The sequence below is a fragment of the Patella vulgata genome, chromosome 8 (genome assembly GCF_932274485.2).
Source record: "Patella vulgata chromosome 8, xgPatVulg1.2, whole genome shotgun sequence".
Lineage (NCBI taxonomy): Eukaryota > Metazoa > Mollusca > Gastropoda > Patellidae > Patella > Patella vulgata.
The window spans coordinates 27176423-27203180 of record NC_065886.2 but is presented as its reverse complement, the minus strand read 5'-3'; the positions used below and the strand labels follow the sequence as shown (position 1 = coordinate 27203180).

The 26758-nt window shown below is 34.3% G+C and overlaps 1 protein-coding gene across 2 annotated transcripts; it reads left to right on the top strand.

The window, feature by feature from the left end:
* Window positions 1-394: 394 nt before the first annotated feature.
* LOC126829454 (cadherin EGF LAG seven-pass G-type receptor 3) lies at window positions 395-26399 on the top strand. 2 transcript variants are annotated; one of them, XM_050559361.2, is made up of 27 exons: window positions 395-483; window positions 8240-8299; window positions 8532-8761; window positions 9137-9278; window positions 9663-9841; window positions 10465-10609; window positions 10730-11545; window positions 12395-12505; window positions 15410-15522; window positions 15626-15838; window positions 16487-16555; window positions 16682-16838; window positions 17129-17248; window positions 18404-18479; window positions 19087-19204; window positions 19815-19876; window positions 20653-20776; window positions 21129-21238; window positions 21698-21812; window positions 22019-22169; window positions 22385-22451; window positions 22778-22841; window positions 23152-23246; window positions 23341-23482; window positions 24087-24128; window positions 24324-24437; window positions 25260-26399. In XM_050559361.2, exons 2-27 carry the CDS (start codon window positions 8251-8253, stop codon window positions 25515-25517), a joined length of 3882 nt encoding a protein of 1293 aa, XP_050415318.1. In that variant the 5' UTR covers window positions 395-483; window positions 8240-8250; the 3' UTR covers window positions 25518-26399. The 2 variants fall into 2 exon arrangements, with proteins under 2 accessions (XP_050415318.1, XP_050415317.1); XM_050559360.2 differs by lacking the exon at window positions 395-483 and adding an exon at window positions 549-633.
* The last annotated feature ends 359 nt before the right edge of the window (window positions 26400-26758 follow it).

Below are 26758 nucleotides of genomic sequence, written 5' to 3'. Positions count from 1 at the left end.
ATGGCACCTGGCCGTATCGTATTAATTACCCTACCTGTATAGCCCAAAAGTTTATTTTGAACATTTATTCTGAGATGTGGTTTAAATCTGTATGCATCTTAGAGTGGGCGTCTTATTATGCGTTGTCGCATAATAATTTGAATTCCACAACCCATGTTTATTTGTTGTTACCCGGCCAGTCGGTCATGGTCCATTAGCATACAAGAGTGTGATGATCTTAATAAGTATGTAAAGGTATAGCGTAACGGGCTTTCTCCTGTATGTAAGCTGAAGAACTCAATGTAAATATTATCTCGCGTGTAATGGGTCGAGATACGAATGTGGGCAAACAAATGTGGGAATGGACCATTCGTGTTTGCTCTATATCCTACATAACCTATCATTAGCGAGGTCTGTCAGGGCCGGCAAAAGCATTCCTATACGACACATAACTTTGTTGAGTTTTTGTGTAAACTATTTAAAAAGATTTTCGGATTAGCCATGGTAAGTTTTTGAAGTGTCCTAACAGTTAACGAATCGCAAGCAGATATTGTGGTAAATTCTGTAATTGTGAATAATATCCGGGAATCTAAAACACTTCACCATAAAATGTGATTCCGATAATTTGTGAATTTATATACGAGATAAATAAAGGTAAGTTAGGTTATTCAATTTAAAACAGTATGTTTTAAGATAACTTCGAGTATCGTTGTAAGTTATAACCTATGGGGAGAATTTTTCAACATAGGAATATATTATGTTGAGGGACATGAAAATGAAATGAAAACAAACCAAAGTAAATTATATATCTAAATTGATCAAGTAAATTGAATATACAGAAATTAGTTTTAAATGTGTCAACTTTTAAGTTAAAACAAATAAATGAAAATTATTTCTTCCTCCTTAATCTACACTATTCCAATATTCATTATAAAATTTATGCCAGACTTGTCTATGAACAATGGATGGGTATCACTGTGTATAGAAGATGTCAAATTAAACCATTAGTACGAGCTATAACACATGATTAAAGGTGTTTTAACACTATTAACTCCTATTTTCCACCACGCTGACCAAATTTGTGGTAGGTAATAAAACCATTCAAAGGATAATTTAAAGGAGCTGGTCCTCGAACTCAATATTTTCCATAATATATGAAATTAAAAACACAAATTAGAAATCAATATTGCTCCATTTCAATCAATATTGATGTTGTTATCTTGCTGTGAAAATTTGTGATCCTAATATCTAATATGTAAGACACAGTGAAAATTTTATAATCAGTGTACGAGTCGTGTATTCTATGGTTTTGGACGCCATTTGTAACGAACAAAGAAAACATACCCTACAAGACAATGCGAAAGTAATTAATAATATCTGATTCACAAACTACATAATATTGATAAAACAACCCTGTAGACTGGTCTAAGCAGGCGTAAACAAATGTCGTTCAGTTTGGAGTGTTCACATGTTCCACTGAATATAACTGATTAGAAATTACAATAAAATTTTAAAACATTGAACATAAATCACTTTATATGCTTTTAGACCGGTTTTTGTCTATTTTAAGGTTTCAAAGATAGAGTCACACACCCTTTAACTTTATATTCGTTAATAATCCTGCACATGAAAATGTCATAAATGAATTAGGTTGCGGCACCCTTAATCAAACTTTCTTTCAAACTCGAAACTATATGTATTTGAAAAGTTGATGCCCTTGGTATTGATATCAAAACTGAAAATTGTATATGTAATGGAGGATAAAATAGATTGATGTCCTTTTCAGGGCATTAAATATTTAGATTCATAAAGATTTAATATGTATTCTCTTAAAAGTTTAAATATAGATTTATGTCGCTGTGTAAGAAATTTTTAAATACAGGTTATTTACTTTTAATCGTCATTGACTAATTGGCCAAATCACAGAATTTAGACAAATTTAAGGGGTTTCATTCTCATATAAACATTTGTAAGATATTTCTATTTTGTTTATCATATTCACTCTCCTATTTAATATAAGAGCAAGAGGACCACACTACACACAAAACAAAACCGACAAACAAACGTGCGGACAAAACAAACTACAAAGATATTACAAGAAATAAACAACAAATATCAAAACAAGTGAATGGATCCGGGGGTCTGCCGTAAGCGTCCACTGCGCTGTACAGTCCCGGGCCCGTAAGCATTTAAGTGTCACGACCTCGTCCCTTTCTGCACCCTGTTTCACCAGAAGATATCAGGGTTAAACTATACTAACTCTTGCCATGACTTCTATATAGTTATTAATGAGCGATATTTACTGTGGTTATATAGTAGGCTTTCATACACATAGTCACTCAGAAGGTAAAATGGGAGATAATGGGAGATATGTGCAGACAACAAGGCTGTCATGTTTGGTACGAGAAAGTGAGGTTACAAAAAAGCTAAGGGGTGACATTTAATATGGACAACCCTTGAATTAGAAATATATCTACCCATCTTTGTCTTACTGTTTAGAAAATGAAATGAAACGGGATTTAACGTCATAATTTTCAGCACCAATTGGGCTCATGAAGTTAGGCGTACGCCATACAGTGTGCTATGAGGAAAATTCTGCCCGGACAGCGGCGTTACGGTCTACGCTTATATCGAATTCCAAATGTCAATTGTTCTTTTAAGTGCACCCCAACGTGTACACGGAACCTGGGGTTTTCGTACTATAGCAGAGAAATTGTTATTCGTAAGTAATGGAAAATGTGATTTAAGACACAGACTAATGTACGTAAACTGATTATGTAGATTTCTGTGGTGTACCAAACCACCCATCTTCACATCTCTCCGACAAACAAACACACAGAGTTTTCTTCATTCCTTGTACCTTTTTATGTTAAAGTGTGTAATTAGGCTTGTTAAGATGTTTCGTCTGTATCTATCATGCTCAACCAAACCTACTTTTTAAACTGTTTTTGTAATAAGTTAAGTAATTGGAAGACTGTTTTACATAGACGCCGTTAGTCGTTCCTGATATTCCTGGGTTTCACTGATTATTCTGACTTTTCCCCCGGTCGTGGGTGTGGTTGGGGGTGTTATGGGTTTTTTTAATCCCTATACTGTTTATGTGCACTGGTTACACCAATGGTTCCGATTATATAATAATTCTCTAGTAAATCACGCTTTTTATGTGAAAGAGCGACATTACTACTATTTTTCTACAACCCTAAAATACCAGGGTTTTAGAAATGGAAGAATTTCTTGTCAACTGTTATCGCGACAATTTGTCTGAAATTAAGTTCTGGGTGATAATAGGGATTTATATATCACTCAATAGTTTCACGGGAAATTGTGTAAGATAATTCAATGTCAAGCTAATATGGCATATGTCTTATACCTTGGGGACTTTATGATAATTCTGACACATCTTTCACCCACACTTTATCAAATTCCATCCGATAAGGGATCTTTTTCGTACAAAATCAATTTTTACTCTGGTTGACTATGTACCCGGTTTGGCTCGGCCCTTTGTTTGAAATACAAAAATTCATTACTTGTTAATTGGGGACTTTATGATAATTCACCCACACTTTATCAAATTCCATCCAATAAGGGGTCCTTTTCGTACAAAATCAATTTATACTCTGTACCCGGTTTGGCTCGGCCCTTTTTTGAAATACAAAAATTCATTACTTGTTAGTTAAAAAATATAGGATTGTATATTTCGCCTTTTAATTGATGGATCTTTATGTATTGCGCCCACACATATAATCGCAAGATCCTGCTTGTTGTTAAAACACATACTATAACAGTGTTAAACACATTTCTGTGTTCACTTTGTCATTGCTTAGATAATACAGGAGTGTTGCTCTAGCCATTAATTTCAATGTAAATGTCAGGAAATGTCAATCTTGTCTCGACTAATCTCATTGGTCGATTGACTAGATCAGATGCTTATTTCACATGTGTTTGTAACGTGTAACAGAATGTAAAAAGCTTGGTGGATTATACTTGTTAATTAATTCAAATAGTTTAACACTTAACTAATTCAACTCATGTCATCCAATACTACCAATTTTCATCTCTTAGGAACATGAAGTCAATTCGTAATATTACTTTTTTATAGAGCATCTGATACCACTTCCCATTTTAAACAAAAATTGTATTGTGCTTTTGTATTATACCACTGGAGTGGACCACTTCCTAATCGAAGAATTCGTTTAGATATTCAATTCGGGTAGTTATACAGAGATTAAGATCATACACAATTTAAAATCTTTTTATGAAAGAAATGTGTCCAATTTTATTCAAACTTTTGATACTCGGTAATAATAATAATATCATATATTTATATTGCGCCTGTTCCATCCACAAATGCACACTCAAGGCGCCATCTCTGTACACTGTACATTATTTACACATTAGCAATTTGATCTCTTATATTCAAAGTTAAACAAATGAGTTTTCAAATTTCCTATTCGAGTGAGCTTGGCTGCGTTATATCGTGATGGTGTGTAGAGGTGTATAAATTCAGATAGGTAGGCTGGGCTGGACTCATTTAAACATGTAAAGCACATGCACAAGATTTTACATAATTATATCTTTATTTCCTCCAAATCTGAATATTTTTAAAAATAATTACATAATGATACATTATAAATACATAATAAATATATTGTTACAATAGTCGAGTGATCGAACAAGGGTATATACTGTCTCCTTAGTCAGGAGGTGTCGAATATTTCCAATGGCTCGAAGTTGAAAGTAACACACTTTGCAAAGGAAATTGGCATGTGTTTCCATTGATAACGTTTAATTCCAACTAACTTAACTCCAAGTTTGTTTTTTTTACATTGGTCTGTGTCTGAATATCAGAGTCAGCAATCATCACCATGGTTGATCTAAGTTTCAGCAGATTGTTACTTGTACAGGCGAAAATATGTCATTAATCTGAGCGTTACCAGCATATGAGTGATGTGAAAAGTCAGGTTAATTGATTGTATCAGAGGGTTGACTGGTATAAATAAAAAGTATCGGGCCCAGTACAGATCCTTGTGGTACTCGTCAGGATAGTGATGTTCCCCCCGATAGTTCTCTACGAATTAGAACTGACTGAGTGTGGCCTTGGAGATGAGATTTAAACCATTCAAGAGGGTAATCACTAATACCACAGCGGGTTGAAAGATTCTCCAGCATACCAATGTGGCCTGTGGTATCAAAGGCTGCAGATAAATCAGACATCACAAGGGAAGAAACATTACCACAGTCTACAACACAGCGTAGGTCGTCCACAGACCTTGTTTCTGTGCCATGGTATTGCTGGTCTGCCAATTGGCATGCGCTCAACAGAGAATTATTAGCAACAAGATGTTCCTTTAGACGAATATTGATTGCCTTTTCAAGAATCTAATCGGATCCGATATAAGTTTGTAATTTGAAGGTCCGTTCTAAAAGAGTTTCAGTCAATCGCTTTAATGTTTCTACAAACAATGTATTTTTAGGGATTATGAGGTTTTGTGTTAAGTTTAAAGTTGCTACAATGTAATTAAGTCTATTTTCCACATAACAATTATGATTAGGTAATAACAGCGGTCTTTATATTAAAACAATACATATTAGACTTCTTGGTTCTCCCTGGCTCACGGATGTTTCCTCCCACCCACACCCACAACCCATCGCACAAGCGAATTATTAACATCAAATTGTACCATACGTTAGTCCCGAAATGACTAACCGCATCCATCCAGATATTCTACGATTTAATAACTAAATGTCAATTCGGCAAGTGTCAATCGTATATGAATAACGCATCCATCATTCAAAACACGTACCAAATGAGATATAAAAAAATTCTTCTCAGGAGAAGTAGTGAGTTCATGTCAACAAAACCTTGAACAAGTACAATAATTTAATATCATCTTATTTCTATCGGTTTTACTACTCAAAGCTAGAGTTTAATTGGTCAATAGTTAATAGAGTATTTATATGACCCAGAAGGAAACTGAGACATATTGGTTTGTTTTGCATACCACTGTCAATATCCGCCACCTTTTGTCAATATTTCCTCTTCAAGTATTATTTGTTACGTAGATTCTTTTCCATCAAATTGACAGAAAAGACATACCTTTTATATCAGATAACCCTAATAAATATATCATGCAGAGGTATTTCGCAAGAATAAATATTATCGTTGGTTTTAGAAATATTATTAATGAAGTAACATTGTAATTGTCTTTATAATCTGACTAAAATAATGTTACCTGAAATAACGCTTTATACTACCATAATCGTTACACCATAACTATCATGACGTAACACTTTAACTTTCGTAACGTGTCATTATAACTATCATCACGTAACATTGTAATTATCATAACGTACCAGTATAACTACCATAACGTACCATTATAATTACCATAACGTACCATTATAATTACCATAAAGTACCATTATAAGTATCATAACGTACCATTATAACTATCGTCACGTAACATTGTAACTGTCATAACGTAACATTTTAACTACCATAACGTAACATTTTAACTATCATCACGTAACATTTTAATATAAGATTATTATTGTAGCAGTAAACGTGGATTGCATAAATTGTCTTATTAGGCATGTTATACCTATAAGGTATTATACTGTTTATTTAAAATCCAACAAATTAGTTTCTGGTATCCATACAATGTGGGTAAAATGACTTAAAGTTACCGAACTTCATTTGAGGCATTGGGGAATCATAATAGCGCACAACTTGAATCTCCAGAAGGAATATCAATCAAAATTTGTTTCGTTTCTGTTCAGTATTTACAAAGATATAATGAAATGAAGATTCAATAATATGTCGAAAATTGCTAATGACGCACAGACACTTTAAAGTTATATACATTTACTAGGTTAGTTCACTGACTGGAATATGAATTTTATTTTTTGATTGGCATAACCTACATAATTTTTACCTGATCGATAAATTTCACCTTAACACTGTCAGCCAGCTCACAACAATTTGTAATTTGGAATGTTGCCTCAACGGTATTAAGAACTGGATGTCCGCCAACATGTTAAAGCTTAACGACGACAAAACCGAGCTTCTCTTTATTGGACCTGATCACAGACTTAATACTTGCATTGTGAAATCTCTCAAAATAGACAATTCAGATATTCCAATTTCAAATGTTGTGAAAAATCGTGGCGTGTTCTTAGATTCAAACCTCAGTTTTAACTCTCACATAAACAATATCTGCAAAATTTGCCATTTTCATCTTCGAAGAATAGGATCAATCCGTCATCTTATGTCTGAAAGTGCAACCGCTGCACTGGCTCGATCATTCGTGCTGTCCAGAATTGACTATTTTCTGGAGTAACTGATGAACAAATCTCCAAGTTGCAAAGGATCCAAAATCGTGCTGCACGATGTGACTAAAGCTGGATCAAAATTACACATCACTCCCATTTTAAATAATCTTCACTGGCTCCGAGTGCGCGAGAGAATTAACTTTAAAATTTTAACTCTGACATAGAAAACATTCCATAAAACAGCACCAAGATATCTTCAGAATCTCTTGACACACTACCAACCAAAAAGGTCACTGAGATCCGAGAATAAATTATTGTTAGAAGTATCGGTTTATAAGATGAAGAAATTTGGTTCAAGGACTTTTCAGTATAATGCATCAATTCTATGGAATTCGCTACCACCTTCCATTCAAAAATGTGAAACATTGTCTATCTTCAAATCAAATGTGAAAACTTGGCTGTTTAGGCACTATAATTGACCCATGTGAACACTTTCATGCGCAAATGGGATGAATTGTTGCGCAATATTAATTTCGTTATTATCATTATTACCTTATAGTATTCTTACATGACAAACTGAGATCATCTGGGCTTTTAGAATTGTTAAGTGGGTTGATAAATCACTGTTTGAATAAATATACGATGCCTTATTTAATCTTTCAGATCTCCAATAAATATTTATGGAGTCATTGCTCCTTGATTTCCGTACATAATTTGGAAGACAAATCAAACAAGTTGAAATTTTGATTCAATTTTGTTAAAAAAACATTTAAGAATTTTGATGATTATTGATAAAGTTATTGTAACGGTTTTGAAATATCATTCACAAATTTTTAAATAATTTGCATGAATAATTTAATTTAAGCCTTTAATTTATGCAATGTGCACGAACGAATACTGATTGCCTATATCGGCCCCTCAGACATTTATGCTGCCAGTGAGTGTGTGTTCTTCATGATTTTATTCCAAGCTCTTGTTTTATTTCTAGTTGTCTATATAATGGATGATCTACTATTGAAGTTGTTTTGTATATTCAGTATTTTTACTGGTAAGTGCATGAACACGTGAAGATTATCTGACATAAATTGTTTTTGCTCCTAATTATCTGAGTTAAAATGAAAATTAATCGTATAGATCTTGTCCCATACTTAACTGAAATACCTCATCAGATCTGCTCACTTTAAAACTTTATTTTGACCCAATCCAAAGAGAGTTGGCTCATTTAATTAAATAAATAATGCTTTGGTACATCTAACATATTATTTTTTTAATTTTTACAGACATAAGCGGTGTATGTAATCTAGCCAAAGACTCGTTGACATTGACAGATTGGTCGGGTAGTCTAAACAGTCCTGGTTACCTGGGTGGTTCCTACCCTAACAACCAAGACTGTACCTGGAATATTAGGGTCAGTAAGGGAAGTCGAATTAAATTAGATTTTACCCTATTTCAACTAGAAGATGGTGTTAAATCAGGTGATACTGTCAGTACTTGTTATGATAAAGTACAGGTGAGATATATTAAACATCTAATGTTCTGTATCTACCCAGAAAATAATAAATATAAGGGGTTTTTTTATTTAATGATGCTAAATATCTGGACTAATTTCGTGCTGTGTTATGTTATTAATGTAAAAAGCCTCGCACATGAACACCGCAGTCGAAATCCTTGATAAATTCCGGCGATCGATCATTACAGTGGCAGAGGTAGGGTTAATTCAGAAAGTTGGAGATGGTGTTTCCCTCTAAGATTTAGGACTGAATAAGATTTAGGAGATGAAGGGGGGGGGGCTCTTGTGTTAGCCCGGACAACAAAGCTGCTGGTGTGCATATGTTACTTCATTTGGCAATGCAGGTTATCTATGTTCATTTTGTGTATTTTTAAGATACGTGATGGTACGAATGTTTTACTGGAAGCTTGTGGAAGTCAACTGACAAGCCCTATACTATCTAATACTAATGAAATTCAGATCAATTTTAAATCAGATGAATCTGGAAATAAGGCGGGCTTTAGATTGGAATATCATGGTGAGATTATTCTTTCAAATATAACAGTGAATCAGTGTTTTGTTTGTTTAGTTGAAATGTTATGAAGATTCTCAAAAGAAACACAAAATGTCCTAACCCGGACACACAAAAAAATACGAATGAAGGAATTTGGCAAAATCGAGTTCGAGTAGTAGCAAGTTACACATCCATATATCATATTAATCATATATTCCCGTGCCATTTTGCAAAAGACTCTGTTCCTATACGGTATGTGTACTTTATAGGTATAACTAGGTCGTCTGTTTCCTCCCACTGCTTTCTTTCTCCTTGGAACACATGATACCGCTTCCGATTTATTTGGGAAATTTACGTAGCTAACAATTATTTTCATGGTATTCATGTATTTGGAATTGTTGTTTTAAGGTGAATGCTCTATGGATATAGCTGAAAACAGTACTATTGAGACACCCAACTTTCCCAAGTCTCCACCAGATAGTATTGAATGTAAATGGAATATAAATGTGCCTAAAGCAACAGTGGCTGTCATACAGTTAAATAACCAAGCCAATACTCTACCATCTTGTAACATTTCTCCATTAACCGTATGTATATCACATAAGTCTAGCAAGTCTGTGTATAGAAAACAGTATTGTCCAAATTGATAATTTTTCTCTTTTTGAAATAAAGAACAAAGGTAAAGAGGTCAAATCGTTTATCCAATTGTGTTTGAATTTTGGCTTACGTTTCTTAGTTTTGTCTATATATTTTTTAAAAACCATGGGAAATATTTTAAAATGTTTTATCTCCAAATTGATGATGTTTCTCTTTTTAAATTGAGAACAAAAGTAACGAAGAAAAATCTTTATCCAATTGTGTTGGACTTTTGATTTACGTTTCTTAGTTTTGTCTATATTTTTTAAGAACCTCGGAAAACATTTAAAATTGTTTGGGTTTTTTTCTAGAATATTTTGACATGACTGTAATTAGTTTTTAGTGTCTTGTTAGCATGGATTTTACACCAGAATACATTATAGCCAATGATTTAGCTACCTCGGGTTTCATCTAATTGGAGAGAAATGATAAATTAGTGTGCAATGATTTGACAAAAAGCATGTGTGGACTTTTTCACCAGCCCATTCTTTTTATCTAACGTATAGTAAACTCACTGACACAAACACAACTCCATGGTTGAATATGCACAGTAATTAATCCTGATTTATTCTAGGTTACAGAGACGAAGAATGACAAAAAGAAGAATAAACTATGTTTGATTGAATCTAAAATTTTGATATTCAACGATGCAGTCTTTACGTATGATGTAACACCAGATAGTGTACCATGGAATGGATCCATGAAAGTCGAATATATAAGTAAGTAAATATCGTTCTTACATTTAACCGATCTTATTTAACCAATCTCTCTATATCCAATTGTTCAATGTAATTTCATTATACTTTTTCTGCTGATGTCATAATATTGATTATTTTCAGAAAATCCACAATGTGAATACTTTTGTGTCAACTCAGTAAATTGTCTTAATCCACGACTACTCAATACAGAGCGCTACAGATGTTCCTGTCAGGAAGGGTTCACGGGAAGAAACTGCGATGTGCGGATAGAGATTGTGGACCCATGCTACCCGAAAAGTTGCCAAAATAATGGCACGTGTGTACAAGTTAGGGGTGCGTTCACCTGTAACTGCCCAGTAAACTTTACCGGGGAAACATGCGAGGCTGCTGTTGATCCGTGTTTTCCTGATAGCTGTATGAACGGTGGAACATGTGAAAATGCGGCCAATTCCTACATCTGCTCATGTCCAGAAGGTTTTAGTGGTAAGCGTTGTCAAACAAAAGACGATCCCTGTGAGGAAAATCCTTGTCAAAATAGCGGAACTTGTTTCAGTAAAGGAGATCAGTTTCGTTGTGAATGCCTTAAGGGATTCATTGGTAAGACATGTCACATAGAATATGATATGTGCTCTTCGCGTCCTTGTCCTGAAAATGCTACTTGTGTAAGTCTACCAGCGAGCTATAAATGTAAGTGTCCTGCAGGATATTCAGGAGATGCTTGTGAGATCAATATGGACGGTTGTACCTCGGACCCCTGTAAGAATGGTAAATGTATAGACGCTGATGATACCTTTAAGTGCATATGTGATGATGGTTACAGTGGTCCGTTATGTGACATCCATGTTGATTATTGTGCTGAATCGCCTTGTGTCAATGGAATATGTGAAAATACAGGGAGCACATTTAAATGTGTATGTGACATTGATTACATTGGGAGATATTGTTCTATACATAAAGGTATGTTCATGATTGTTCTAGTATATATATTTAACATTTTAATAATTATCAAATTAATCAAACAGTAGGAAAAATCGACCCTACAGTAGACATAATCATACAGCATTAAGTGGCCTCGCCATCTAGTGCTAGGCTCCCACCGTCGTGCGATGCGTTATAATAGAATTGTCCCTACTGAGTCCACGATCTGGTACGTGCAGATACGTTCGGGTACGTTTTCATACGATCAACACGATTGCTACGACTGACCTCAATATATGATAAGACCTGTTAGGATCACCACGATAACACTACGATTAAAAATACGATTCCAATCGTAGCGCGAATCGTGATAGCAGGGACCTAGCATAAGAAATTCCCATAATGGAAAGTAAAACTAGATTTTTTGGAAAGGGTAAGCATACCCTGCCGCATTAGCGACATCCGCTTGATCTGTGCTTGCTACACCAATTACTAATATAGTGATGAAATGCAGACTTATGTTTGGTAAATATTTTTATTTCTATTTCGCTGTTACGGTAGTTTACCTCGCAGCTAGGAACCATTATAATATGAATATGCGCGGACATTGAATTTATTCTTGTGCTAAGAAACATTATAATATGAATATGCGCGGACATTGAATTTATGCTTATGCTAAGAAACATGCACTCATGGCTGGTGATTGGGATGTGTGTGTGAGTTAGTTGTATTTTACGTCCGCTTCCACCGAGGTGATATCGCAGACAATAACATTTGATGTGTACATGGTGCAATAATTTACAATGTGATTAGTGGAAAAAGAGGATAATTAGGTTGATTGGGATGTTTTGTCCACTTTAATATATACCTGCTGTATTTTATCACCAGATGCAGGTCATTGTCTGGAAGCTAGAGATGATATTGTAACAAGCCGTATTTTATGGTTTGATATACTAGCTAATTCAACTGAGATACAATCGTGTCCACAAGGAATCATGGGTAAGTCATTTTCTTAATTTAAGTTGAAGAATACATTCTTTGTTTGCATAAATTAATCACATTAGGTCGTCTAACATATTCACGTTTATTAAAGTACAGTGACTACTTTACCTTGCGGAACGCCTAGTATTTCTTTTGTATCAAATATGTCAACATACGTCGATATCTTTTTGAGCGCCATTTTTCAATTGGCACACCTAATAAACACAAAAACATAATAATTAAAGCGATGTTTCGTTGGGGGGTTCTCTCAACGTTAACAATCAAATTAAACGTCGCTTTAATTCAAATTGTAATTGTGTGCCACATTCTGTATTTGTGCTTAATACGTCGATATAGTAAATAAAAACGTAAGAGAAAATATAATTGATATCAAAATAAGACTAGTGTCGACACTAGAATGTGTTTTATAGTCACTCAGAATAATTTTAGAGCGTTTATGACTCCCAGTGTCAATTTGGGGGCGTTTATGACTTCCCAGCATCATCCTTCGAGCGTTTGTGATATTGGATTCCTTAATTTATTTAAATTCGAGAAGTTAGGAATTGTGTCTTTTAATCACATAGTGACGAATTGGGCTACTTTTTGTGATTTGTCAAGCATACGGGGGTGGGGATGGGGCGTACCAGCGGAACTGACAAGAAATGGGTGCCCAATCATTCCGGTGGTACAATAATGTACAAACTGACCTCGGACCTCGCATTGACCAGACTTTAATCACGAATTCCAATTAGAACAGACATAAAATTTGGAGAAAATTTAAAAACTACTTCAGATTCAGATTCAGTTTAAGTCAAACACGGTTAAGCGAAAAGGGGAAACAATCAATTAGGAATCGTGGCGATTAACAAAGTTTGTCGTGATATCACTAGGATATCGTTTAAAGGTAAAGTAAATCTCCCCAGTTGTGTTCTAAATAATAAACATCATATCATGTGGGCAGGTTTTTTCGACTATATAAAACATGGCCGTACTCTTTGTCTACGTCACTTACTTTTAATTGAAATGAAATGAAATGGGGTTTAACTTCCTACTGTTCTGCTTCAACTGGGCTAATGAAGATGGGCATATGTCATTCAGTGTGCTATGAGCGACATTGTGCGTAAACACTCAATGATTAAATAATGTTTATCTATATATATTGTTCTTAAAAAAAATCTTTGGGAAGTTTTCATTTTTCATTTAATGTAATACCCGTGGACTACGTTCGAGGTGGTGTTGTGACGTGGGTGGCTTATCGTCTTTCTACATAAAAACTATTGACTTACAGACCATGTACGACCTGTCTGTTAATACTTGTATAATAAAATGTGGGTCAATCAATATACGTTTAGCAAACAATGATGAACTATTCTGCTATTTAATGAGATTAGTCAGCACGTGCTGTTTTATCAGTTCAAGAGAATTAAGTGGGATTAGTCTGAATAAACACAACACATTTAACGACAACCATTTATATTTAAAACTTAGTTAATTGATGTTCTTTCTTGAAATCTACAATCATTAACGCACTATATATACCGTATTACTTAAAGCTCCAACATGCCAAAATAAACCATATACAATCAAAGATAATTTTGTTTCAAACACTGATTTGGTAAAAACATTACCATATACCTTTTCAAAATTTTAAAAATATTTTATGGCACATTCATAAAACAGATTTAATCTGGATCGTCTGAACTCAATTTAGTGATGGGGAGAGGGGAGTATTTAAAAGTCAAAATACGGATCTTAATATGAAATTCAGTTATCTTGCAATGCATCACCGGAAAGTATTTTTCTATCGCTCTTTGAATATACAAGTATTAGTTATATCCTGGCACATTCATGATTACATGATAGAAAATCCTCTTTCGTTTGTGCTAAGAAATATGTCGCCAACACCTTATTACTAAAAATAGACTACATGTACTTTAAATTTATTTTATTTAATGCTAGATTGGAGTAACCCATACAGTTATATACTCTTCAAAAAAAGTAGGGGATATTCAGAAACAATACAAAACTTCGGAAATTCATTGTTGTTTTTATTAGAGGTAGCCAGTGTATGTTAATAACAGGATAATGGCCTACACATGAACATGTACAGTTCATATGGGCGGCTTATCTGACGGCCCCATTTCATTCGAAAAGAGATACGCCGTCAAAAGTGAAAATAGACGTTTTTGATTTTTGTCTTAATAATGAGTAATTGCTCCACCATTCCTCAGACATTCAGCAATTCGTCGTAGCATGCTCCTAACCAACCGTCCAATCACGATTTGGGGCAATCTGGCCCAATCCTCTTGCAGTGCCATGGTCAATTCTTGCAGTGTTGTCGGTTGATGTTGACGTCGACGAACATGTCTCCCAATCAAATTAAACGTAACACCCTAAAGCAAAGATACGCTAAACAGTAAATCTTATGCAAGAACCGATAGGAAAGCAAACATGGATAGATAAACCAGCACGCGGCATTTTTCGTCAACCCTGCATGTGCAGCTCAGTGGTTCTGTTTGGGCGATAAGTTCTTCATCTGTGAACATACTCTCAAAGATTGTCAAGTGTCCATGACTATTTATCATAATTATCTCAACCTGCATAGGTATTTGCATTTTAATATCCCCTACTTTTTTGAATACCACGCACGTGATTTCACTACAATCACGGTCACGGAGCGAGCGATTTTTCTTATTGTATGCTTGCTTGATTCCCCATTATTGATCTTTGCAGTATCTCGATCTCAATTCAGTTTGCTTTCTAAAATTGAGAAATGTTTATTTAATAGTTATAGCAGCAAACATGTCCCTAGTTTTAATGTTGTATAACATTTAGTTTTAGATTTGAACTGTAAATATATTTCTAGAATAAGGCATATGTTGACCAATGCCCAAAACGCTAAGATTTCTTTAAAAATTGCAGGAAACGCTAGTCGTTCATGTGTAATGGACTCGTCATCACCAACTGGTGGTGTATGGACAAGACCTGATCTGAGCGAGTGTGTTAGTCCAGAGTTTCTTGAAATTGCTATTCAGGTAAGATTACGTGTATCAAAAATTAAAATATTAAATGTTCTATATAAACAGTGTAATTTATGTAATCTACTGCCTTCATCTTGCATTTTCATGTTTTTGACAGGCAACCCTATTGAAATCGGGAAATGATTTGACTGTCAAGTCTTTAGCTGAAATCACAAGCAATCTAGAGAACATTACATCAGCTGTCAGAGATCCCACGGCCAAAACACTTTATCCAGGAGATCTACGTATGGCCACCACAGTCGTCTCTTTGATAACAGATGGTCTCGGAGAAACTAATGCGGCTCAGGGAAGTGTTTGGCATATTGCTCAGGTATTTTTTTATAAAAAATAATAATAAAAATGTACTTGATGTTATCTAAAATTTGCCTTTTACTATAAAGTTAAAGAGCCATGGTCGGTCTCAAAGTTTGGGAAAAAGAGTAGGGCGATGGTTTGGTAATACTATGAGAGATAAACATGATTCATCTCAGACGGAATATGTTCATAATCTACTAGAATGATGTTTGCGTTCCCTGAATGGATACCTAAATTCTCAGAAAGGCTACTTCAATATCAAAGTGACCGGAAATAAAATTATTTAGAAAAGCGACAATGCTTAATGTAACATTTTTGTAAGGTACATGGAAGGCTGAAGTCACTTATACTTCAGCTATCAGTCAGAAGGAAATCCCTTGATGGGTTCGGAATGGCAAGATGTTTATTAAATAGCAGCTGATGGGACGTCTTTTGAATTTGTCAATTGGTACTACCCCTACCTCAGAACAAAGCAAACTTCAACGCCCCCCCCCCCCCCCAAAGTTATCACTTCTTTTTTAGAAAAATTAAGGGAAATGAGAATAAAACATGTCCTTTTTCTAGGGACCAATCACGGCAAATGTATTCTTTATATTTGTAGTTGTATTGAAATGCACAAGTATATAAAATTCTTGGTTCTTAACAATTTGTTTGTTGATTTCAGGGTGTTAAGGATGCTATGGATAATATTATTGACCCTGATACCAAAGTGGTGTGGCAAAACGCTAGGGCTGTAAGTTCATATACTGAATTTTCGTATATTAATGTATTTATCTTCATAACAGATAAGTTTTTGTAAATATTATGTTAAAAATAGAACATCCGCAACTTAAGTCCAAACTATTTTGTTAAATTTCAGAATGTTGTCGTTGACAGAATGAAATCAGTTTTAGAATCTTCAGAAAAACTTGCAGAATATTTTAAAACTGGTGGTTTAAATACGCAGTCTGCTCGATCCCTTGATTCTGGTGACCAAGATGAACCAAATGACCTTCGTCTTGTAGGACGAAATATGGGTAAATAGTTGGTGTATATTACAATTAAAACCATATTTAGCATGGCGTTTCTGCCAACCACGTGAACTTCTTTTAAATAACGATATTGCACAGTCAAAACCAATAAACTTTCTTATGAACAGTAAAATTAGAACTATAACATTTTGTAAGTATAGCGGAATAAGCACATGAAAAGTTGTATGTAACTCTCATTCAGACGTCTCTAAAATTCATCAAGCTACTAACAGGCCTTTCTATAATAGCCTACAATGTATCCTACAGTGTATTAAATACATTGTATTTGTTAAAAGAATTACAGATATCAACTGTGGGAAAAGATGAGAAAGAACCTGATATATTCATTGGTGGTGATTCTAGTAGTATTGTTCTTCCACCAGCTGTAATACAACTAGCAAGACAATATAATGATGGTAAACAGATTTTTTGATGTACCTGTGATGTGATTTTAGCAAACTTTAAGTAGGGAACCCATACACTAGTGTTATTTGGATCGTCTAATTTTTTTTAAATTTCATCCAGAATTGCATAAACGTTAAGCCCTTTTAGCTAAATACCTTGTCTGAGGTGACAAATTATAAAGGTTAGAGTTACTCAAACGCGCATTTAATGCGCCCTGTTGCAAATGGACTTCATCTTAGGCTTAAATCTAGTAGGTTGAGACCAAATTTGCCTTCTGAACAGTATATGTGAACAATCAATTACTATAAGTATAAAAAAGAGGAATAGGGCGCCCGAAACCAGCATAATATACGTAATTTTATTCCGGGGTATTTAATACAGTAATATTGAGATCCATAAAGCGGGCATATACTGACTTGTGTAGTCGAATTTAATAGATAGGACATTACATTGGATACGAGTTTCAATATTAGGACTGGACGTACAAAATATAATATACTAGTGGATGAACCGGCACTGCACGGGTTGAAAGTAGTAGTATAACTCAGAAGCCGGAAGCAGTAGCCAACGCCACTCCCCGATCCAAGATACCCCTATACACCAAATTTTAGCCTCGGGACACCCCTAGTTTTGCCGCCAAACATGAACAGAAATGAAATGAAGATGAAATGGGGTTTAACGTTCTAATGTCCTGCTCCGAACTGGCCTAATGAAAATGGACATACGCCATACAGTGTGCTAGGAGGGATGAGGGAAATTTGCCCGGACAGCGGCACTACGGCCTACTCTTCTATCGAATTCCAAATGTCAAGGGATCTTTTACGCGCACGCCAATGTGTACACGGGACTTCGGCTTTTCGTCCCACCCGAACGACTAGACAGTTGTCCTTGTCAGGCCCTCCGTCCTGCATCACTGACAAGGGGTAACCACGCCGGAAAATCTGGATGAACTTTCTCGGCCAATGCAGGGGTGGAACACCCGACCCGAACCTGAACAGACAGACAGACCAACGACAGTCACAAATATTAGTATATATTAGTCTTCACCATTTGTATATTATAATAATAACTAGAAAACTTTCAAAAGCTCTAGAAAATGTATATCGATACTTATACTGATACTTGAAAATTACCATTAAGCTTTAGAATTTTCCTGTAATTTTCAGAATCTCCAGTTAGTTTTTATTATGCGCGATTTTCATCAATGGCCGATTTACTATCTATGAAAGAAGAGAGATATGGGTAAGTTATTTGAATATAGTTTTGCCACCAAAATGGTGCTTATTTACAAAATGTGAAGTTATTCAGAAATAAAAACGGGACAGAATTTTTAAAACTCTATATATAAATTACGGCAAATTGTTGGACATGCTTACATATGCTTAATGTCCCTCTCCGATATTGATGTGCTCTAGATACTTCCCCACAAAAGTATTTATCAGGTGGTTATTTCCAATGAAAGTATGGCAATTGTGGTATATATGGAAAGTAGAAACATCCAATCTTACTAGAAAAATACTTGATTCCTTAAAAACACCCATGGGGCACGCACAGAACAAAAATGAGAGGTTGTCACTAATTGGCAGTCTGACGATTAGAGCTGTCTGATCTCTCAGCTTTAGGGAGCGCTTGATGTTTATGTTGATAAGCTTGATGATGACTAGCTATTTTCTCGCGAATACTATGTTTTGAGAAGGATTTGAAGCAAAATTGTGATAGATTGGTTAGTTTAAATATGTTTTTAGTCCAAATATATCATCAAATCACTAAGTTTGTACGTGGGAAGGTATCTTTGAATCTTATGTGCTATATTTTCTAAAACATTTTGTAATTATTGTGTTTATTTCAGTGAAAATGTCAGTGAAAGTATAGTAAATTCTGATATAATATCTAGCAAAGTTTTAGGTTTTCCAGAAGATGTCTTTAATAAAATAGCTGAACCTGTTATCATTACTTATAAAACCAAGGTAAATACTATAAACTCTTATTTTCACACAAAGCTAATATTTGCACTCGACTCTTTATGCAAATTTCGAAAAATTTCAAAACATTGTTGACTGTAGAATTGAATGGAGTGCACATTTTGCACCTATGTGTAAGCTTGAAGGCATTAGTCTCTTCTTTATATATGTATGTTGGCATTAAATATACCCCATGAACAGGTGATCCTTGAGTATGTCAATTTAATTAAAGGCACAATGATAATTATAAGAAGCAATCTTTTGTTCCGGAAAGTATGCACCCAAAGAAATCTCTAAATTCGCTTGAGTAATAGTAGGAAACATAGACTAATTTCGGAAATTTGGTGTTCAAATGGGATCGGTTGTTTTGCAGCATGTTTAATATTGTAATGATATCTTGATCTGAATTATGGTTTATTACATTGATTGAAGGGATGGGATATATTTCTTTTAAAAATGACTACGGGATGTAAACGTTAAGATTTGAAACTGACCCTTGTAACCTTAACAAACTAAGCAGTATTTAAAAAGCACTCATATAGACAAATTATATATGTGAGTGTATCTGTCATTCTAAATGATGAAGATATCCAAATGGTTTTATTTTTCATTGTAGAACTCGGGACAAACAGAAGATCATGTGAAAAATCATTGTGTGTTTATGAACATGAACTCCACGTAAGTTGTTCTGTTTTATTGATTGTTATAATTTTATTATCAAAACAAAAAACGAGTACAGTTTACTCTAGCCGTGAAATTCACGTTGATAGTTTGAATCTAAAGGGGTCCGTGTGCATATTATGCTTAAGGTTCTCATGCGAGTAACAGAATACAACCATGTTCGCGATCAGGATCGGGTTAACCTTCCCTGGGGACCTTGGCTGAAAATGTCACCTGGACCCTTTCATCAACAGCGAAATTTGTATGTCAGTAAGGTAGATGGGTAGATTTTTTTTTTGTCACAAACATATACAACATAATAGATGGAGTCATAAACTAATTTGGGGTCTTCTTTGGTTGACATTTAGTAATATGTAAATATTGGTTTGAGTATTTGTATTTCACATATTTACAATAATGTACATTATTTACAGATACTTTAGTAAATGCTTGATAAAGACGAGAGTATCCTCCTCGAAATGTTGCTTCGTATTACACTCAGTAATTGTGTATCCATAAAATTGTACCTTGTGTTAATTTGGGGTCACCTTTAATATGGCGGTCCTAACTGCAGCTCAGTCAGCACGCCCTTAATCCGGGCCTGTACGCGATATAGCGAAACAATAATGACGAGAAGTCTAGAGCCCACTGTGAGTCGTGTTGCAACAAAGGGAAGTAACTACACGATTAAAGAACAAATGCATTGCCTTTGTACAGAAATGTAAAATATATCAAACGACACACGGCAAGGTATATAATTTATGTTAAGATAATCCAGTATTATATATTTACAGATCATCCAAAGAAGAATGGTCAACTGAAGGATGTTTGTTAAAGGACAGTAACTCTACCCACGTGATCTGTTATTGTTATCATTTAACTAACTTTGCCTTGCTACTAGACGTATACAAAACATCGGTAAGATATTGGAGTGGGGTGGGGTTATATAAAATGTTATTGATAATTCCAGAAATGGCCTGTTCTTAGTTTTTAAAGTGTTGACGTGTTAGCTTTTGGACAAAAACTTTGTCCTCTTTTGGCCTTACTTTCTAAAATTGTTATTTTGGGCCTGGGAATGCCGCTTATTGATATTGTTGTTGAAGAAAACCAGATGCATGATGATTTGTGGTGGATAGTTTTATTTTTAGTGATCATACTCTAGTAGAACTAAAATGTACCATTTATATGATTTTATCGAGAACATATCTGTATAGGCGTTAATGGTATTAAATATACGGAAGAATTTATCATTATATTGTTATATTTACAGGAAGAATTAGATGAGACAAATGATGCTGTTTTATCTTATATATCATATATAGGTGGTTCCTTATCTATCCTTGGTTGTTTGGTTTCAATTATTGTATTCGAATACTTCAGGTTAGTGAGGGTAATATACATAAAGGGTACAAACCTTGGGTTGTTTTTAAGTATATAGGAATTAAAATTATCCGAGTTTAAAATTTGGTTTTAGCCAAATAAGGAAAATAAAACAAGTGTGAATCAGATATCGCTAAAACTAAACAAGTAATGTCACCCACCGATTGAATTATAAGGCGATACGTTTGATGTTTTGCTTGCTTAAGAATTTGATAAAGAAAATGCATACCTTTTGTTTATTTAGTTCCTAAACATTTTTATTTGTTTGATGTAAGATCAGTTTTCATGTCCAAAAAAAGAGTTAATTTAAGGGAGAATGAAAACCATCTTGACGGTTTCATAAACCAACTTAAGGTGACATTAAGTATATGAGATTTTTAGTTCCTTGCAATCAATAAATAAATAATATCTAAATGAATTAATTTGGTATTTAGTTTAAGGAGTTATATTTTAAAATAGGTTAAAGAGTGATCGTGTTAGAATACATGAACAGTTGGCAGCATCTATTATCCTGGTACAAGTTATATTTTTAATTGGTATTGGACGAACAAGTGACAAAACATCAACACCTGTGGTAAGGTTTCATTGTGATTATACAGGTCACAATTCTATGGAATACAATTACTGCTTATTACTGAGCGACGTTTCGACTAGGCTTCTCTAGTCATTATCAAGCAGTGATAAAATTGAAAATATGATAAGACAATATTCACATACACACAACAATACTTAGTTAATGCTTTACTTATGATATACTAGTAACATATTGGTGTCTTTCAGTGGGCTTGTAAAACTGTAGCCATACTACTACACTATACGCTAACGGCACTGTTCTGTTGGATGTTGGTAGAAGGTATTCATCTGTATGTTGTACTGGTACAAGTCTTTCAGAGAGGAAGTCATCTCAAGAAATACATGGCTCTTGGATGGGGTAAGATTTAACTATGTTTATTGTGTTTTCCTCGATTTTGCTTTATATTTTATTTGTTACGATTTATGTTGACTGGTGCGTTGTTTCGATATAGTTCGTTCTGTTTGTTTGTTATATTTGCTTTGTTACGGTTTGTTATGTTTGCTTTGTTACGGTTTGTTATGTTTGTTTTGTTTATTTTATGTCTTGTTGTGTCTTTTGTATTCCTGTTATAGGTGCACCATTAGTTATAGTCGGTATATCTGTTGGGGTTTTCTATCCTGACTATGGACAAGGAAGAATGTATGTTATCCTGAGTATTTCTGCAAGCTACACATTGATATTTGTTTTGAATTAACACGTATTGTAGACATGTATACTATATCATAATCCAGTTGTATGTTTTAGAGAATTTGAATTACATGATTTCACTGTATTTTGACACAGCTTAATCATTATATACAATGATATTTAAAACCCTGGAAGTGTTTTCAGATCAAATCAAATGAACGAAATTATCGACGTCGAGATTACTGAAAACACAAAGCGGTATTACTGTTAATATAATGCATTAAAATTTATTGTTTGGATTTCTAAAAGTGTTAATTTTGTACCTTTTCTATTTGCAGTTGTTGGTTAGCAAGAGATTTGTTATTTGTATGTTTCGTGCCATCTGTTGGGCTTGTTGTTGTCGTAAGTAAACATTGATATCTGTAGTTTTTTTTTAAGATTATACCTATAAGCCTACATGCATAATATAATAATTTAACTTCTCGGTGGTTATTTTGTAATACTAGTCATGCTACAATTTGTGCATGATTGTATGATCTAGACTAAAATCATGTCCACAATGTCATAACATTCGCGTGCAGAACTTCCGGTCTTAAGCCAATCAAATGTCCACATTTAGACAGTATCCAATGGCTAGCTAACGGTAGGCAAAGGTGATAATAAATGTTTTCTTTACAATATATATCTAAATGTTCTTGTGATCTGATTTTAGATTAATACAGTGATGTTGATTATAACTATTCGTGTGATGATGAAATCTATGAATTCGACATCTAAAGTCAATGTAAAGGAAAAGTCCAGTATAAGGTAAGTTTTATAATAATTGGAGGGGTATTCAGACAAGATAACCAGACTCTTGAAAGGAACCAAATTCATATCAATTTTATATTTTATTTTGCAGAATTAGTTTGAAAGCAGCTGTCGTTCTTCTACCACTATTGGGTCTTACATGGACTTTAGCGTTCTTTGCTATAAATACGGATGGTACAGAAGCCCTAGCTTACGTCTTTACTTACTTATTTACTATTGGTAACGCTTTTCAGGTAAGTTACAAATTGATCTGTATCTATACTAATGTTTGTAACTGTCGCTTGTCCGTTTTCTGCTCAGGGTTGGTGGCTACACTAGGACTGTCCTGGGGATGACATTTGGTGCATAGTGGTAGCTCGGACCGGTGAGTAACATAGGCTAGATGGCCTTGGCCTACCACTTTCGGTTTCGGAGTTACGGGCACAAACCGTTAGGTATAAGATAATTTACACACTTGATTGAACTTCGAGTGGACTACATATAATACCGAATGCTAACTTTCTTCATTTTCAAACTTCGTTTAAAGCATAATCAAATAAAAAAAAAATTACTAATTTGACATATATATATATATATTCAAAATAGTCAGTGACTCATCTGATTATCGAATTCAGACACCGCCTACTTAAGAGTACATATAAAAAGTAGTTTTACGACATGACATTTTTATTTAAAGTTAAAATTCTGCATCTTAGATTTGACCTCGCAGGTGTAACTGTTATATCACATCAAAAATCCAATATATATTTTTTACCAACCAGTAAAGACCTCAAAAGTGATAATGCCTCTTTGATATGTTTGATTGCCGTGAATATATATTTTATCGTTGTATTTCAGGGCGTGGTATTCTTTGTCTTCCATTGCCTAATGAATGTTGATGTAAGTATGAAACATTATTTAAGTATGTACATATGACTACAAAAAAAATATGATATCACCCTCCGTGGAAGTGGACGTAAAACTCTAGGAAAGAACGAACGACTATTACTACAATATTGGGTCTCATTAAGTCTCAATTATTAATGATCCTAATGCATAAATAGCAACTGGGTTGATTCTTTTGTTTCGTTACAGGTACGTTCAGCGTTTGAAAGAAGATACCGTCGTAAGAAGTCTCTGGACACGTCTTCCTCACGTGGTAGAAAGAGTTCAGAGATGGATTCTTACATAGCCGATGTGAAAGGAACGGTAAGTTTTGCGGTTTAGGTTAATATACAATGCAAAAATGGGCCAGGGCACAACGACATACCAATCGCTTCACTAAATACAAATATGTTAGCTATACGAGATTACGACAGGTCAACATATCAGTAGATACAAACACACTTATTACCTGTACCATTTTTGGGGTGGTGTATTGACTTTACAGAGACATGTGTGGTTTAAATTATATCTCAGGAACCTTGGTCGCCAAGGAATCAATCTGGTTAAAACACGGATCCTATTTCGTTTCGTTTTTATAGTTCAAAATTTCGTTTTACATGTCTTTACTACACTTGGATCTGGAAGAGTTGTTATTTAACTCGTGTTCTGAATGGTGTCAGGGATAAGCCAATGAAACGGTCTGTTACGGCGAGATTTAGGTGTGTTTTGCACGGAACTGTGGGTAATCCACTAGTAACATCAATGCTGATTGTTTAATCAAATGGCTGACATCATAGGGTCATTAGTCGGTCTTTTGACCCCTGACGTGACCTATCGCTATAACTTGTCAGATCTTCATGTAGTGTAGGCCATCGAAAGTATAAAACAAACGAAACGAAATATAGATCTGTATTTTAATAAGATTGCCAAGGAATGGACTCTCGGCTAGAATTTCTTGAGTTCGAGACAGAGGTTAGCGCGTGAAGGACTGACTAATGGCGTGTTTGGTAAAAAAGCCGAGGTCCACCCCTATCCATATTGGTCAAAAATGTTATACTCGCTAGCATTATATTCCATTGTTTTCAATTTTCATCTGATATAATAAATATATTATGACCCGGTTAACAGATACGTTTATTTTTTCAGATGACCCCTAAATTTGTGGGCGTGGTGGAAAAGACGAACAATTCTACAGTTATTGATAAACCTAAAATTAATCCCAATATTCATTTCAATGATTTTCACGATTTCGATACGGACAAGAATTGGTACGATGATCCGTTTGTTCTGCGACTTAGACCAAGCAGTGAATCGGACCCAAACGTTTCTGAATACATCAGTGACATCGAAGATTACTTGGAAAAGCCGAGTCGTCATTCTGTGCATTTCTCAAGTAATACCTAATTATTTTAGGGATAATTTATGTTCAAATATTTTATGGCCTTTTCATATTTTCTGTAAATGTTTTTTTTAGTAATGGTTGCTGTTTTAATGGGTTTTTTTTAATTTGCTATTTCTCGTGTTCTTCCAAAATTCAAGTACAAACCACCACGCCTTTTAGCCAAAAATATGATGGCAGGTGTCTTGCTTGAGGCAAGGTATTTTTAATATTTCTTGAACACGCGATACCACGTTCGTATAGCTATCAATGTCTTTTTTGTTTGTTTTTTTTGTGTTTTGTATTAAACCTGTCCCTTGTTTAAACCTAAATTAAATTATTTCCAAAACTTTATTCATTTCAAAAGTTTTCGGAATTCTTATTGGATAAAAAAAAACTGACAAATACCTTTTTCGACGTGCTATATTCGGAGCAATGACAACTAACAACGCCCAGCTTCTGTGTCCATGATAAATAAAATCTTTAAACGCATCTGTAATATCTGACAATATCCCTTCAAATTAAAAATTTGTAGCTTATTGATATTGTCTCTTGATATTTTTTTATATTTTGTTATGTCATGTTATTTATGCCTTAATTTTATTTTTCTAATCTTGCCAAATGAACAAGAAATATTTTGTGTTCAGTTTTGTTTATAATGTATTTTTTTTTTTAACAAAAGAAACTTAGAGGTTGTCGCATAATATTACATTTATATTCAGTTTTCTACATTATCATTATGATTTCTAAGGGCATTGGTCTATATAGTTATAGTTTATTGTGAGGGCCAGTTACATATTTAGCATTTAACCTTTTGATAGTCAAGACTGCATTCATTACTATTTTTAAATTTGGAAACAAAATGTATTTCTATGTATTTTTTACTGAAACATAAAATCTGCTTTATAATAAAAGGTATATAATTGATTTTATTTTAATGATATTAGTGTCTTGGGCTATAATTCAGGGTAAATTTTAGCATCACTTTTACTATTGATACTAGAACTGAAAATCTGGCATGTCCCTGATATACTCCGCTTGTCAAACACTGACAAATAACTTCTATATCGGACGTCACATCATACGGCGTCGATCGTAGGCTCGATGGCGCGTGCATTGTTTACACAAAACATGGTAGCGTAAACTGGTCCGGGCAGAATGGTGCTTTTTACGCATTTTATATACCCATTTACACTAAATAGCAAATATTTTTTTTATCCAAATATCCTTCAAACACCTTTATTTATTTTGCTAATACTTCAAAAAA